Source organism: Onychostoma macrolepis, chromosome 11, assembly GCF_012432095.1.
Source record: "Onychostoma macrolepis isolate SWU-2019 chromosome 11, ASM1243209v1, whole genome shotgun sequence".
NCBI classification, from domain to species: domain Eukaryota; kingdom Metazoa; phylum Chordata; class Actinopteri; order Cypriniformes; family Cyprinidae; genus Onychostoma; species Onychostoma macrolepis.
Window position 1 is genome coordinate 4,541,312 of NC_081165.1, and position 17,167 is coordinate 4,558,478.

The 17,167-nt window shown below is 35.3% G+C and overlaps 1 protein-coding gene across 1 annotated transcript; it reads left to right on the plus strand.

The window, feature by feature from the left end:
- Positions 1-633: 633 nt before the first annotated feature.
- smug1 (single-strand-selective monofunctional uracil-DNA glycosylase 1) lies at positions 634-8,386 on the plus strand. The gene is made up of 4 exons (XM_058791519.1): positions 634-798; positions 1,334-1,465; positions 2,837-3,143; positions 7,030-8,386. Exons 2-4 carry the CDS (start codon positions 1,440-1,442, stop codon positions 7,555-7,557), a joined length of 861 nt encoding a protein of 286 aa, XP_058647502.1. The 5' UTR covers positions 634-798; positions 1,334-1,439; the 3' UTR covers positions 7,558-8,386.
- The last annotated feature ends 8,781 nt before the right edge of the window (positions 8,387-17,167 follow it).

Genomic DNA, 17,167 nt, shown 5'->3' on the forward strand with positions numbered 1-17,167 from the left:
ATAACTATAAACTATTAGTAATTAACAAAAAACACTAAATTCAGAAGATCAGTATTTTATGAACAATGGAATATGAAGATATGAATTTGTAATAAATATTCATGACAGAAAATATTGAATGTATTTTAATTAATATTCTGTCAACATTATATAATGTTTGTTAATGTTATTAAAGATATTACAGTGTTATTAAAAGTGTAAACGTAAAGATACATTAGCCATGAAGAGCACACACATAAAACTGAAGTCTGCATGTTGTAATTTAAGTCATAAAGAAAGAGATAGTTTACCCAAAAATTAGTGTCATTTACTCATTCTTGTATACCATACCAAACGTGTATGACATTCCTTCTGTGAAACACAACAGAATATAATTTGATAAAATGTCTTTGTACAAAAAATGAAAGTCCAGTGAATTACAGGCTAGGCAATAATATTAATTTGTGTAATACAATTTTATATAATCTTAATTGTGTTATTGTGACATTTTCTCAAGCAATACAGTGCTAATTATGAAATGAAACAGCCATGTTTTTTTTTTTTTCCCTTTTCAAAATAGCTCATGGTGCAAGATGTTAAAAATAGCATTGATTACATCACTTCCCATGTGTGTTGCTTCACATCTGGAATATTTACTTTTACGTTTTGCTTTGTTTTCCTTCTTTCTAACAATAGGCCTGATCTGTTTGGCATGTGATCCTGTCTTATTCTTGGAGATTTGCATGTTGCGTTGGAGACTGGAGGGCTGTAGCTCTCTCTGTCTGTCTCTCTGTTTTGCTTCTTACAGCAGCTGAGTGAGTGAGTAACCGTCCTCTCAATCTGCTTGCAGTGATTTGTGGCTGCTGTTGAGAATTGTTTTGGCTTTTAACATTGATTTATTGACCTCCGAAGCCAAGGAGCGTATTAATAAATCTGCAATTATTAAATGGGGGAAGAAAGTGGAGGCATTTATATAAGATGCAGGGAAATGTGAACAATCACAAGATTACACAGAATAAGGTGAATGCAAATTTATGTCAACTAATAGAGCATCCTGGATTATAGTTATTGGACTGCACAGAATATAACACCGAAACACAAATATTACAGTCGAATTAAAAGCAAAGAAAAACTAAAATAAATAGCTACTATAATGTAGGCTAAAAGTATCTACAAAAAAATCTGCTGGCTAAAAACAAGAGGTTACTCATTAGAGCATTCCTTAATGTCACGTGTGTGGAAGCAAAATAATCAATAGCAAATATAATTACATATCTACAGTGTTATTTTATTTTATTATTTTATTTTTCGCGTTGGTGCTCCACACTTCATTCGGCGGTAATGCACCATGAAGCTGGTTTGCCTACCCATAATCAAACCTCAGAAGAAGAAGAAGAAGCAGCTCCCAGTATGCACCGCGGTCCGGTCGCTCTTTTGTTGCCGGAAACGCGTCTGGGACAATGCAATCACAGCCCGATGTTGAGAGGTAAACCACAAATACGTGATAAAATAAAATCTTACGAACGCAGGTAATAAAATGGCTTTACGATGTTGGATCGTCTCTCACTGTAGTCAGTCATGTATCGCTAAGAGTCATTGGGAAGGTGTTAAAACGTGGAAAGACGTTTTTAGAGTAAATTCCTTGATGTTTTTCATAGCACAGTAAACCCTTGAGTAAAACAGCAGTAATACTGCAACGCGTGAGGCAGCTTACGCAGTGAATCCTGCGCTTCAAATGTCTTTTGTCTACAGCAGTTGACATACATTATCAGTCAAAAGTGTTAAAATAAAAAGAAAGTCTCTTCACCAAGCCTGCATTTATTTGATCCAAAGTACAGCAAAAACAGTATATATATATTACTATTTTATATTTTTACTATTCAAAATAACTGTTTTCTGTTTGAATATGTTTTAAAATGTAATTTATTTCTGTGATTTTAAAGCTTTTTTAGCATTGTTACTCCAGTCACATGATCCTTCAGAAATCATTCTAATATTATGATTTACTGCTCAAAAAACATTTATTATTTTCATTATTATTATTGTTAGTATTATTATTATTATTATTATGTTGAAAACAGCTGAGCAGATTTTTTTTTCCGGGTTTCTTTGAGGAATAGAAAGTTCAGAAGAATAGCATTCATCTGAAATAGAAGTCTTTTCCAACATTATAAATCTTTATAATCACTTTTGATACAAGTACAAGTATTAATTTCTATAATTTGTATGGTATAGTGTATAATGTTACAAAAGCTTTCTATTTCAGATAAATGCTGATCTTTGAATCTTTCTATTCATCAAAGAATCCTGAAAAAGCATGTGCTTAACTGTTTTAAATATTGATGAAAACAATAATCAGAAATATTTCTTGAGGAGCAAATCAGCATATTAGAATGATTTCTGAAGATCGTGCGACACTGAAGGCTGGAGTAATGATGCTGAAAATGCAGCTTTTATCACAGGAATAAATTACATTTTAAAATATATTCAAATAGAAAGCAGTTATTTTAAATAGTAAAATATTTCACAAAATGACTGCTTTTGCTGTATTTTGGATAAATAAATGCAGGCTTGGTGAGCGGAAGAGAATTGAAAAAAAAAAAAAAACATTAACAATCTTACTGTCCAAAACCTTTTGACTGGTAGTGTATATTTGAAGTAGTGTAATAACTGTAGTACATTGTATTTAAGGTTTTTTTAGTATGTGTCTTCTTAAAAGAATTTCCCACCTAATAAAGAGTAATTGTAACAAGTATACATGGATATGATTTTATTAAAACAAACAAGTTCGTTTTTCAATAGCTATGCCACCAATCTGTTTAAGTTGAGTCATTTCTGAAAATTGTTTCATTTGTAGGTTGGCAAATGGAGATGTGTCTCAGAGAGACCATTTACTGGGAAAAGATGTCACCGGTCTGCTTGACCTGGCTGCTGACCAACTGTTTAACGGCTCTACAGTTGCTTCGAGGTTCCTGCGGGCTGAACTGGAACTGAATGCACGGTTACGGACGCTGTCCTTTGGGAAACCAGTGCGATACACGTACAACCCGCTGGAATATGCCTGGGACACACATCGATGTTATGTGGAGAAATACTGTCAGGAAGGCCAGAGCGTTCTCTTTCTAGGCATGAACCCAGGGCCTTTTGGCATGGCACAAACAGGGGTCAGAGGATTTTCTTTCTTTTTATGCTTTCACAGTATTGTTTTTTGTTGTAATGATATTATTAGAGAATAAATTCAGTGAAGAACAGGGTTTCAGTGGGTCTTAATTCACCCTTCCACAAATCAAGGCATTAACAGTGTCTTGAATTAGACCAGAATGTCTTACATTTACAAATTCATAGTATTAAATGTTGCTTGCACAATAATAATAATAATAATAATAATATCTTCCTCAGTGCTTTTGTCTTGTTTTCCGAAACAAATGATCTAAACGTCCTTAAATCAGGATACAATTACTTCAGATGCAAAATGAAGATATAAAGTATGGGGTATGACAACTTTATTTCCTTTTAAATTAAGTAGATTTTCTGAGCCCATTGGCAGATATTTATTATTGTTTTAATCAAAGATTCACTTCAATTACTCAAAAAACAAGGCAAGTAAAAGTACTTTAATTTAACCTTTGCACTGGACAACAAGACCAAAACACTGCAGTGTGATCAGAAGTTACAGTAAATGTTATTTCAGTATTCTAGTCTTTGGGAGAAGAAGTATTTTAAGCAATGTTTTTTTATTATTCTTTTTTTTGTTGTAAACTGATTTAAAAAATATATATATATATATATATATATATATATACAGTGAGGAAAATAAGTATTTGAACACCCTGCTATTTTGCAAGTTCTCCCACTTAGAAATCATGGAGGGGTCTGAAATTGTCATCGTAGGTGCATGTCCACTGTGAGAGACATAATCTAAAAAAAAAAATCCAGAAATCACAATGTATGATTTTGTAACTATTTATTTGTATGATACAGCTGCAAATAAGTATTTGAACACCTGAGAAAATCAATGTTAATATTTGGTACAGTAGCCTTTGTTTGCAATTACAGAGGTCAAACGTTTCCTGTAGTTTTTCACCAGGTTTGCACACACTGCAGGAGGGATTTTGGCCCACTCCTCCACACAGATCTTCTCTAGATCAGTCAGGTTTCTGGCCTGTCGCTGAGAAACACGGAGTTTGAGCTCCTCCAAAGATTCTCTATTGGGTTTAGGTCTGGAGACTGGCTAGGCCACGCCAGAACCTTGATATGCTTCTTACAGAGCCACTCCTTGGTTATCCTGGCTGTGTGCTTCGGGTCATTGTCATGTTGGAAGACCCAGCCTCGACCCATCTTCAATGCTCTAACTGAGGGAAGGAGGTTGTTCCCCAAAATCTCGCAATACATGGCCCCGGTCATCCTCTCCTTAATACAGTGCAGTCGCCCTGTCCCATGTGCAGAAAAACACCCCAAAGCATGATGCTACCACCCCATGCTTCACAGTAGGGATGGTGTTCTTGGGATGGTACTCATCATTCTTCTTCCTCCAAACACGTTTAGTGGAATTATTACCAAAAAGTTCTATTTTGGTCTCATCTGACCACATGATTTTCTCCCATGACTCCTCTGGATCATCCAAATGGTCATTGGCAAACTTAAGTCGGGCCTGGACATGTGCTGGTTTAAGCAGGAAACTTCCGTGCCATGCATGATTTCAAACCATGACGTCTTAGTGTATTACCAACAGTAACCTTGGAAACGGTGGTCCCAGCTCTTTTCAGGTCATTGACCAGCTCCTCCCGTGTAGTTCTGGGCTGATTTCTCACCTTTCTTAGGATCATTGAGACCCCACGAGGTGAGATCTTGCATGGAGCCCCAGTCCGAGGGAGATTGACAGTCATGTTTAGCTTCTTCCATTTTCTAATGATTGCTCCAACAGTGGACCTTTTTCACCAAGCTGCTTGGCAATTTCCCGTAGCCCTTTCCAGCCTTGTGGAGGTGTACAATTTTGTCTCTAGTGTCTTTGGACAGCTCTTTGGTCTTGGCCATGTTAGTAGTTGGATTCTTACTGATTGTATGGGGTGGACAGGTGTCTTTATGCAGCTAACGACCTCAAACAGGTGCATCTAATTTAGGATAATAAATGGAGTGGAGGTGGACATTTTAAAGGCAGACTAACAGGTCTTTGAGGGTCAGAATTCTAGCTGATAGACAGGTGTTCAAATACTTATTTGCAGCTGTATCATACAAATAAATAGTTAAAAATCATACATTGTGATTTCTGGATTTTTTTTAGATTATGTCTCTCACAGTGGACATGCACCTCGATGACAATTTCAGACCCCTCCATGATTTCTAAGTGGGAGAACTTGCAAAATAGCAGGGTGTTCAAATACTTATTTTCCTCACTGTATATATATATATATATGTATGTAATGGAAATCTGTAGGAAGATGCTTTTTTAAACGTTTAAGTCTTGCTAATATAACTCATAGTGTGCTCCTTAGATATTTACATTTTGAGAACATATTGACATTTAATTTTTCTTTTCTCATACTTAAAAAGCTCTTTACTGTACATTTAGCTTCATGAAACCTGCAGAAACCTTCAAAGAAATGATGATAATGCCATGATTTCTGATTAACAAATTTATAGTTTCATACACTTAAAGGGTACAATTTACCCCAAATCATTATTTGCTCACTTTTTTTGTTTTTCCAAGCTTGTCTGTCTGTCTTTTTTTTTTTTTTTTGTCAATACATTTAAAGTCACTGGGGTTGAATGTAATTTTAATCTCAGTGTTATTCAAAATATATTATTTTGTGTTCCACAGAAAATGTTTGGAACGATTTCATAAATGATGATATCATTTTTACATTTTAGATAAGCTATCACTTTTAAGTATTTGCAGAAAAAAGAGAACAGAAAATGAAACAGAACAAACTGAGACCGACTACATCCAGAAGAACTGTGGCAACAGTTCCAAACATTTCCAAGATGCTTCAAGAAACCTACCTGCAAAGCTTCAGTACTGTTAAATGTTTTAGGCACTTACTGCCACAACTGTCACAAATTTTCTTTATCAATTAACTTCTATTAACTAAATTAAATCAACATTTGGTGTGACCATCCTTTGTGTTTAAAGCATCTTTTGCTCTCGGTGCACTTGCATATAGTTTCTCAGGGAGCTTTGCAGGTAGGTTTCTTGAAGCATCTTGGAGACGTTGCCACAGTTCTTCTGGATGTAGTCTGTCTCAGTTTGTTCTGTTTCTTCATGTTATTCCAGACAGACTGATGATGATCAGATCAGATCTCTGTGTGGAGCACTGGCTGTGTTCAGACTCCTTGGTCAAACACAAATCTCACTGGATTATTACAATTAATGGCAAAATGAATGTTTGGAAATATAAACTGATATTTCCTACTGACACACTACAGCAAAAGATGTTTTTCAGTTTTTAGCTGATGAAAATACTAGTGTTCTAATCATTTTGGCCACCACTGTATATGCACAATTATTGGCACACTTAAAAAGGTTTGAGAGGAGCTTGTTCATCTAATCTTGCGAAATGGCACAATGTAAGCATACAAGTATTTCTTTTAAATTATTATTTAATTAAGTAATCTGGGTTTGAATCTCAAGCTTGATTCTTCTATCTTAAACCAAATCTCTTTTGCTGCCATATTTTGACCCATTGAAAATGTTTAAAGTCGCAGACAGACAATCGCTCCTCCTGATTAGTGTTTTTGGTAAGTTGCAGTCCACAGCAACATTTGAGAAGAAAGTCCTTGCATGCTGATTGTGAGTTATAAAAAAGCACACTTGTAAATGCAAAAGCAGCACACAAGAGTCACTTATTATTAGCAGCATCCACATGTTAGTTCTACCAAAAATGACCAGTTTCTGTAGTTGTCACTGTTGTAACTTGTTAAAGATTCTTACACTGTTCATATGAGATTTCATAATTTCTTACGGATCAAATATAGTGATGGATAATGCAGAAGAACATTTAAAAAAAAAGAAACAAAAAAATCAACTACATCTCTTACTTCCTCATTATCAAGGTACCGTTTGGCGAGGTGAAGGCAGTTCGCAGTTGGCTGAAGATAACTGGAGCGGTCGGCCGTCCAGCAGAGGAGCATCCTAAGCGACGGATCACAGGCCTCGACTGCACTCAGAGTGAAGTGAGCGGAGCCCGATTCTGGGGCTTTTTCCAAGAGCTCTGCGGTGAAACTCACAACTTCTTCCGTCACTGTTTTGTGCACAACTTGTGCCCTCTCATCTTCATGAGTGAGTCTGGCAAGAACCTAACTCCGCCTGAGCTCCCGGCCGCGGAGCGTGATGCCCTTTTGTCCTGCTGTGACAGTGCTCTTTGTCAGGTAGTCACTGCACTGGGAGTCTCCCTGGTGATCGGAGTGGGCAAGCTAGCAGAGCAACGCGCTCGACGGGCTCTTGCAGAAGCAGGCATCACTGTGAGAGTGGAGGGCATCATGCATCCGTCCCCTAGAAACCCACTGGCTAATAAAGGATGGGCTAACATAGTCAGAGACAAACTAGATAATCTGGGGGTGTTAAGTTTGCTTACCAGTTGATGATGAGGATGGTGATGACAGCTACTGCCTCTGCATTTTAAAATTTACTCATTAATGCTTTTGAACCTTAATGTTGCCATTATCAGAGACTTGTTTAAGATAACAGACGTTATGACCAATAATGGAGTACTTTATGACACATTTATTATTTTTAAATTTGTTTTTATGTGTATTATTTATCTCTGTATGTGTGTGTGTTTGTATACACAGAACTTTTGATGGCCATTTTAAGCTCTTTTGTATGTTAAGATGTAAAGGTACATGCATGTGTGGTAATTTTTTGTTTTGTTTTGTTGTCTTGTTTTTTGTTTTTTGTTTTTTTAAATATACATTTAGATTTAGATTTACATTTGTGGTGCTAGGAAAAAAAAAAAAAAAAAAACTACTGTAGATATTACTTTGTTATTCTTTGATTATAACACACTAATTTAGCCACAGTGAGTTCAAGAGGTTATTATACCTTGAGTTCAGTCTCATTTTTGCCCTTGAGTGGAGTGTCATTCTTTTATTCTGTGTGTTTAACCCAAATGTTGAGTCGAATGTATAGGTGATGGCAATAAATTGTATCTCATGTTTAATTTTGTGTTCACGAGTTAACCGAAGTGTTTTGTATTTCAAAAGAAAACAACTATGTTTAACATATGAGCTTATGAACTTTTAATGCTATATTGTTACTAAAATGGTTATTTTCTTGCATGTTTATAAAATGTTTAGGTTTGGAGGTAGGTTAAGAGGTCTAAAAGTCTAAATCACTTATTGATAAAATGATAAAAATGCATTGATAAGAATATCTTAATGAAATAAAAACAATATTACTAACTCATCATTAACTTAACATTAATTCATGCCTTGTTAATGTATCATAATGCCATGACTTTACTTGGGGGGGCACAATATTATTAACTCATCATTAATTACTTATAATTTAACATGAATTCATGAGTTGTCAATGTATCATGTCATGACTTGTCTTGGAGGGCACATCTTTAAAAAGTTATCAATTACACATGTTTTATACATATTCAGCTCATCTAAATCAGATATTTGGTGTTTTTTTTTTTTGGTGGTTTGTACAAAAGTAGAAGAGCAGAGGTCATGTGGCTGCTTTTGGATGGAGAAGGAACTGAACGGTAGGAGGAAGGTTAACATTTTGAAGGAGCAATAGTGGCCCAAAAGAAGAGCAAGAACTCAAGACAAACGTCTGATTTCAGTGCATTATTATGATATAAAGACAGTAAACCAATCCATAACATAACCATCATCTCTATGCTAACACTGATTTTTTTTATCGCATCTGCTTAATGAATACATTATTGTAGGAGGGCAGCAGTGGAATCACTCAAAACAGGATGAGATGAAGTTGTTTTTAATTATGAATGCATCATTGTGCGTTGGATGAGTTGGTTAAACATAAATATTGCAAGAAATCCACTTTCATTCACTGATGTTTGTGACATAGCTGCAGGTGGAAAATTTATAAACAATTTTGCAGTGTGCCATTTTCATGAATCTTTCTTCTAGAGCATGTTTGATTTAGTTTATCCCAAAGTGTTAATTAATACATTAACTAACATGCAGGAACTAACATGTAATTAAGGTGGTGTTATTCATGAGGTAATTCATATGACTCATGTCGTAGTTAAGTTAGTTCTTCATTAGTTCTTGATTAATACATGTCTTAACTCTTCATTAGTTCATAGTCAAGTAATTATTAATTAAGGTATTAGTACATGATAATTCATGTACTGTTATTGTAAAGTGTTACCCAATAATCCACCCAAGTTTCTCCAAGTCTTGACTGGAGACAAAACATCTAATTCTTGCAATGTTTTTGAGATGATAGTATGCTGATTTAGTTACTGCTTTGACATGACTACTAAAACTAAGGTCTGTCTCCAGAAACACCCCAAGATCTTTGACTTGGTTTTTAGTTGATTGACCCCTAGAGTCAAGGTATGCATTCACCTTGAGAACTTCATCTTTGTTTCCAAATGCAATGACTTCAGTTTTCTCCTTGTTTAACTGAAGAAAGCTCTGGCACATCCAACAGTTTATTTCATCAATGCATTGGCAGAGGGAGTCAATGGGGCTGTAGTCATTTGGAGATAAGGCTAGGTAAATCTGGGTATCATCAGCATAGCTGTGATAGGCAATTTGGTTCTTTCTCATTATTTGACTTAGTGAGAGCATATACAGGCTAAACAAGAGTGGTGCAAGAATTGAGCCTTGTGGGACTCCGCATGTCATGGATGTCCACTTAGACTTATGCTTTCCTATACTCACATAATAACCTCTCCCTTCTAAGTATGACCTGCACCGTTTGAGTACCATCCCAGAAAGCCCGACCCAGTTTTCCAGTCTCTCTAGAAGTATGTTATGATCAACAGTGTCAAACGCAGCACCACGATCTAGTAGTACCAGAGCTGATATTTTGCCTGAATCAGAATTGAAGCAAATATCATTTATTATCTTAATAAGCGCGGTCTCTGTGCTATGATGTGCTCTGAAACCAGATTGAAAATTGTCCAGGTATCCATTTGAGTTTAAGTAGTTGTTCAGCTGATTAAAAACTACCTTTTCAATAATCTTACCTATGAAAGGAAGATTTGATATTGGTCTATAGTTGTTCAACATTTTGTTATCAAGATTGCGCTTTTTCATAAGGGGCTTAGGAACCTAGGTATGCTATTTAATAGCAATCTTTCCTTTGACATCCACGTTTCTAGCATTTGTAAAACTGCATTTTTTCATCTTAAAAATATATCTAAATTGAGACCTATGCTCTCAAAGTCAAATGCAGAAATGTTAATTCATGCATTTATGACCTCAAGGTAAGATTATTGTAATGCTTTATTGGGTGGTTGTTCTGAATGCTTAACAAAACAAACTCCAGATGGTCCAAAATGCAGCAGCTAGAGTCCTTACTAGAACCAGGAAGTATGACCACATTAGCCCAGTTCTGTCAACACTGCACTGGCTCCCTATTAAACATTGTGTAGATTTTAAAATCTTGTTAATTACTTATAAAGCCCGGAATGGTTTAGCTCCTCGGTACTTGAGCGAGCTCTTATCGCATTATAGTCCACCAGGCTTACACATAACACACTAATACGCTTCTAATATTCAAATCTGTTAAAGGATTGTTAGGCTGCATTAATTAGGTCAACCAGAAGAACCAGGAACACTTTCCACATCATAAGAAGAATGGCATCTACGCTAATATTAGTCTGTTTCTTTCTTATTCCGAGATCACCGTAGCCATCTGATCCAGTCCGTATCCAGTTCAGATGATGGATCAGCACCTAGAGATGACCTCTACAGCCCTGAACGTCAGCGGAGATCAGGACACCTAGATGAACCCCAGAGACAGATCCCCAGTGAGGACCTCGTCACCTAGACAGCCATCACAAGACCTCGGGAACCAGATGAGTCCTTTACACAATCTGACTTTGCTGCAGTTGGATTTGAACTGCTGGTTCGTCTGGTCAGAGGAGAACTGGCCCCCCGACTGAGCCTGGTTTCTCCCAAGGTTTTTTTCTCCGTTCTGTCACCGATGGAGTTTTGGTTCCTTGCCGCTGTCGCCTCTGGCTTGCTTAGTTTGGGGACACTTCATTTCCAGTGATATCGTCGACTTGATTACACAGATTTAAATTTAAACTGAACTGAGCTGGACGACAGTGATGGAAATAACGGCGTTATAAATAAACGGCGTTACTAATGGCGTTATTTTTTTCAGTAACGATATAATCAAACAAATTACTGTTTCCCCCGTTACAACGCCGTTACCGTTACTGAAAATAAAATGTGGCGTTAATACGGTATATTATATTATTAGAATTTCATTTTTCAGTTCATCTGAATGGATGCGCAGTATTTGACATACCAACTTTCTTTCACAGACACGCACGCAAAGAAAGATACAGAGCAATAGAGTCTTTCATAACATGCAGAATTGACGCGCTACATGTAAACGATATTCTTTGTTGTAGTTTCCTGTCAAAATAACGGAGTTCCTTTGGAATTCTTCAGCTTTTAAGAACTGCCGGTTTCTCATTGGCTGGCACTCACCTATTATCGTCCCTGTTTTGATTTCAGCAAATCAATTCGAGCGAACGCAGACAACGTGATTAATATTCATGAACCCAGCAGCTCATTAATCCTTAGTGCATTTTATATTGATGACAAATATTCATACATGCATTCATACTTGGTTATTCTAATTACTAAAGTTCTATCATCATATAATATTAAATTATCATAATATTATATTATAATGCTTGACTGACTGATACTAAGTGTCAGTAGATAAATAGTGTAGATTAATGTAAAATGTTTTATAATAATAATTTATTATTTTTAGTGTTCATTTAATTAATTTAACATATTTAATTTTGGGGGCATCCAAAGTTATTTGACATTTGAACATTTTTTAAAATGTAACGCAGTTACTTTCCCTGGTAATTAGTTACTTTTATAATGATATAACTCAGTTACTAACTCAGTTACTATTTGTGAGAAGTAACTAGTATCTATAACTAATTACTTTTTTAAAGTAAGGTGCCCAACACTGCTGGACGATGACATCACTGAATTCAATAATTCAATTCTAATGAGTCTTTAATCTTGTCATTTTACATTACTGACATACTATTTTCCTATTTTGATATTGGAAAGTTGCTTTGACAGAATCTATATTGTTAAAAGTGCTATATAAATAAAGGTGACTTGACTTGACTTGACTAACATACTAACATTGATGCTTGCCTTAGCAAACACTAGTAATATTTATCTTCAGTGCTGTAGTTTTATGTATTGATCATGTCTGCTACACAGATGCTGTATAAAAAGAACCCTTTAGGCGGTCTTGACAAAGTGACCTCCTTGTGACCCCCCTGGCAACAAGTGGAGACACTGAGCATGCACATTAGTCCCTGTTTAATGGCTGATGCTTGCCAGAGCCATCAATAGAATGACAAATGAGGGCTTGGGTTATTAAAGCAGAATTAGACCGGAGGGAAAGGGAAAAAGAGTGACAAATGAAGAGGTGTAGAGATCCACTGGAGAAAGTTGAGGATGAAGAAGAAAGGAATGCACAGAGAAGGATTTTCATTTAATTTATTTATTGGTTCATTTGAATAATGATAGTACAAAAAACATAATTCTAGCAAAAAGCTGAAAAATATGCATTGTATATAGTTAGTATAGCTTATAGTCTAGGCACGGAGGCCACCCCAGAGCCGCTCGCTTTCTCTGCCATGGCCATGGCCATGGATGTTGTGTTCTTTTCTTCAGTTTTCAGTAAAAATGTCCATATATATTCTTTGTTCTGTGTCTTGTGTGTCTTCTTGAATTTACAATACACAGCTGTGACACCTATAAATGATGACACACTGGACAGATAGTAGTACAAACCTATTTTCTAATTTCTGTAACATCTTTAATTCAGCAACATGGCTGATTTGAAACATGTGAAAATTGCACCAACATGTAAATGAATAAATAATAAACCTGTAATCAGTAAATCATTTGGTGCATTTGTAGATTTCTGTAATAGATTCTATTGATGCTATAGAACTGTGATTTCTGAAACACATAACCAAATATAATGAATTCTTGTTACAGTACACTCTCAGAAGAAAAGGTACAAAAGCTGTCACTGTTTACAATGTGTTTTACAGGCAATGGCTGATCAGAAGTGTTTAAGTTAGAATCCACTACCTGCTCAAAAGGCTGTTTTTTTTATTTTTATTTTTTATTGATTTTTGATTTTTGTTGTCCAGTAGCCTACATGTTTGCGAATACATTTATTATAACAAAGCATAGACGCGATGTAAATAAGCGATTCATTGTGTGACAGATATATAACAAAATGTTCACCTTGGTGAGTATAGCCACATAAATGCAGTCACTGTAAGTATATGTGCAGGGATGGCCATGAGTCTTCTTTTGTGATCACCTTTTGTGATCAATTCTTTAATAAAGCAAAACACCTACAGTTTTGAATGGTTAAGAAAATTACACTAGAAAATAATATATTATTATTAATAATGATAATAGGGGCTGGCAAGCTTTAGTCCAGATTAAAATGCAAAAATATATAAGTGTATATTTGAAAAGTATTTAAGTATTTTGAGTTACCGTATTGACCCGAATATAAGACAATGTTTTTTTCTTGGAAATACATCTGAAAAAACGCTGTCGTCTTATATTCGGGGTCTAGACTTTGACATGTCAGTAATACACCCACAACAATAGGTGGCGCCAGAAACGCATAAAACGAGTGTGCCATGAAATATGTAATGTGTGCTGTAAATATAGCGAGTGAAAACAAAAGAAAAAGAAAAGCTTACAGCAGCACGAGTCGTGACTGTCATGTTAGTCTGATGGGACCAAACTTCCTCTGTAAGTGATTTAAGAACATAAGACAGTACCCAGATTTGAAGACTACAATAAGATTTCACTTCTACTGATAATACAATTTTGGTAGGCTACTATGAGATTGATAGCCTAAATGTTGTATAATTCAGATGGGCTACCTGTTATTTCAATGGTATATCAAAAAGTGTATATTTTTCAATGTCATTGTTGGTACATTTTACCAGTATTCTTTACCATACTTTCAAAACAAAAATTAAAATAGGAAAAATATGCAATTTGAAAATAATTTAAGAAAAAAGAGTTTTACAGAGAGAGAGAGAGAGAAAACAAAACAAAAACAAGATTTGGTTTTCAAAAAGCCTTTTTCCAAAAGGTACATCTGGAAAAAGGGGCGTCTTATAATAAGGGTCGTCTTATATTCGGGACAATATGGTATTTGATAAAGTCCATGGTGAATACAAAAATCTGAAATCTTTAAAAACATGTAAATACTGTTTGACGTCCTTTCTTCTCCGTGACATGCAGCTGTCAGAAACAGAAAGTTGAGCTTGTGCAGCGCTGCTCTGTGTACTCTGTTTGCATTTTTATTCAGCCTGTCTGCTGCTTTTGTTCAGGTCAGTGCGAGTCTTCTGAAATGCTAATGACACCGAATTTTCACGCAAATGCCGAATTAAACCCATAAGGTACGATCTTTTTGACAGCTTTTCGAAAATTCATCACTTACCGTTATCTTCTTCGGTTTCTTTCTTATTTTTCCTCTTCTCGCACCAGCCTCACCTTTTCATTTTAAAACATTAATTCACGCGACTGACACAAGCAAAGCTATTATTACCACGCATTACTGTTGCATAACTGTGTTATTATCTAGCTTTTTACTTGTAGCGTGAAAAAGCTTTACCTGACATCAATTATATTACCTGGTCCGTCTGAAACAGTTTGCCGCTCGAGCAGTACAGAAGTTACTGAATCAAAACTCACTTTAGAACATCTGACAATCACTCTGACTCAAAATGAGCCAAAATACCTGCATATACGATCCTGTGATGCTGGTTTTTGCCAGCTCATTCAGGGCATTTCAGCAAACTCACTGAACTGAGATGAGCCACTGATATGCACATACGTGAACTGCACTTGTATGCAGGGGCGAAATGACAGTTTTTATGGTTTTTCATTGTTTATGTAAAAAGGTGATCTGATGAAGAGAGGTTTGTTCTCTTTATATGCTTTAGACATGTAAAAAGTCCCTGTTTCACAGCATTGGTTGCTGTAATAATGCGTATGTTATTGTGTGATTATGTATACAAACTATTGAAATGGACCAGTTCATTGGAACGAACTGTCAGAAAGAATCATTTGGCAGAAAATAATCAGATTTCCCCATTTGTGTGACCAAGCTATGGATCACAGGTAATATTATGTTGTAAATAATGTTAATTTTCTTACGCATACCGATCGTTTCGCTTTGTAAGACCTCAATAACCTCAATATATCGTCAGGAGCCACATATTTTTGTGTTCCTTAATATGCTTTTTTATTCTTAAACATGGGCAACCGCTGACTTTCATTTTTCACCAAGGGCGGTTTCAACTAAGGATGCTGCCAGTCAGATGACATATAGTTTCTCATTTCTTTTTTGTGCATTGTCATTTCTTTTCCTCGCATCTTAAACAAAGTGCCCCTTGCAAATAATTTGTCCTTTGAACAGAAGGAGAGTGTCAGGTGTCGACATACTAGACATTTATATTTTTGATCACTGGAATTTCACTTCAAAGTGTCATCAGCTGTGCTGAAGGGATCTGCCCTTATGTTGTCGAAGTTTGGTTATTTAGAAAATTTATAATAAATAGTAATACTGCAAGATGACCTGTCTAAATTTCTGAAAGGGAAATGTTTTGAGGGTTATTGGTTAACTTGGCCTACTTTAAAATTATGTTAATTGCACCACATGTTTCACAAGACCCACTCAGGGTTAGATCCTGTTGAGCATAAGAAATTTCAGTAAAGCCCACGTTAACAGGGATAGCTTAAACATATTCTGAATGTTTCTGATTATATTTTGTTTTATATATGTAAATGAAGGACCTCCAAGTGATTAATTGTTTATTGACATTTGCTAATGGATAGATTTTATTTTACTTTCCTGTTTCTTACTTTATCTAGCCTAAATTTACATGGGCACCGCACATAAAAAGTTGCACAAAATTATGTGGAATGATTGGTTTTACTGTTTTCATGTTTTGTCAAAATACTTTTTGGGAACGGATTGGAAGGCTTTGCCTGGGTGTTAATGCAGTTTGTTTGTTCAATAAATGTCCCTTGTCTGTATCAATTTAACTAAACTGGAAGCAACTGTTGTAACTGTAGATGTGAAAGGAAAGCCATAAAAGTTTATGATGTGTTAGGGCAATAAAGTTTTACAATTCTGTACTGTAAATGACTGAAACAAGAAGTGGAGCCAGACAACAGGCTCGCATTACAGTGGATCTCTCCTCTTGAAAACATTTGTATTCTTGGACAGTAAACTCTTGTACAAATTCTTCCAAAAGGTAACTCGATGAATATATGAGATGTATTTATGATAACTTATTCAAGACTCTTTACTGATCACAGTTTCAGGATTTTTAATGAATTATTTCTAATTTGGTATTGCAGATTAACAGTACTGAGTAGATTCTACTTAGAAATTGTGGTCTGTTACTGATTCCAAATTACATGACAAAAAAATAGTAAAGTTTTAGGTAATACAATCAGATTACATTTAGATTACTTTTGACCTAACTGGTTTATCACATTGATTTAAATAGGATACTCATGTGCCATATTGATCTAAAAATAGAAGGAGAAAGAAAATACATTCTATTTGTTGTTATCAACAACTTGAAGAGCATTAAATATTGCTGTTCCAAACTGGGGTTCTTGAAGGAACTGCAGGGACTAGGGAGTTTAATGAAAAGCTAATAATTAATTATATCTTTAAAATGTAACATTAAAATAAACGATTTTAAAATAACAATAATCAAAATAAAACTCTTAAAAGTGAGAAAGGTGAAATAATTTATTTGTTTATCTGCATGTCATGTGACCATTAACCAACATCAGAGAACCTTGAACATGCAAATGTGTCACTTGATTATTAAATTATTACCTTAAAATCTACTAAATATATTAGTATACATTGACAAAAAAATCTGGGAATATGAAACATGTAAATATGAAATAACATAAATTTGTG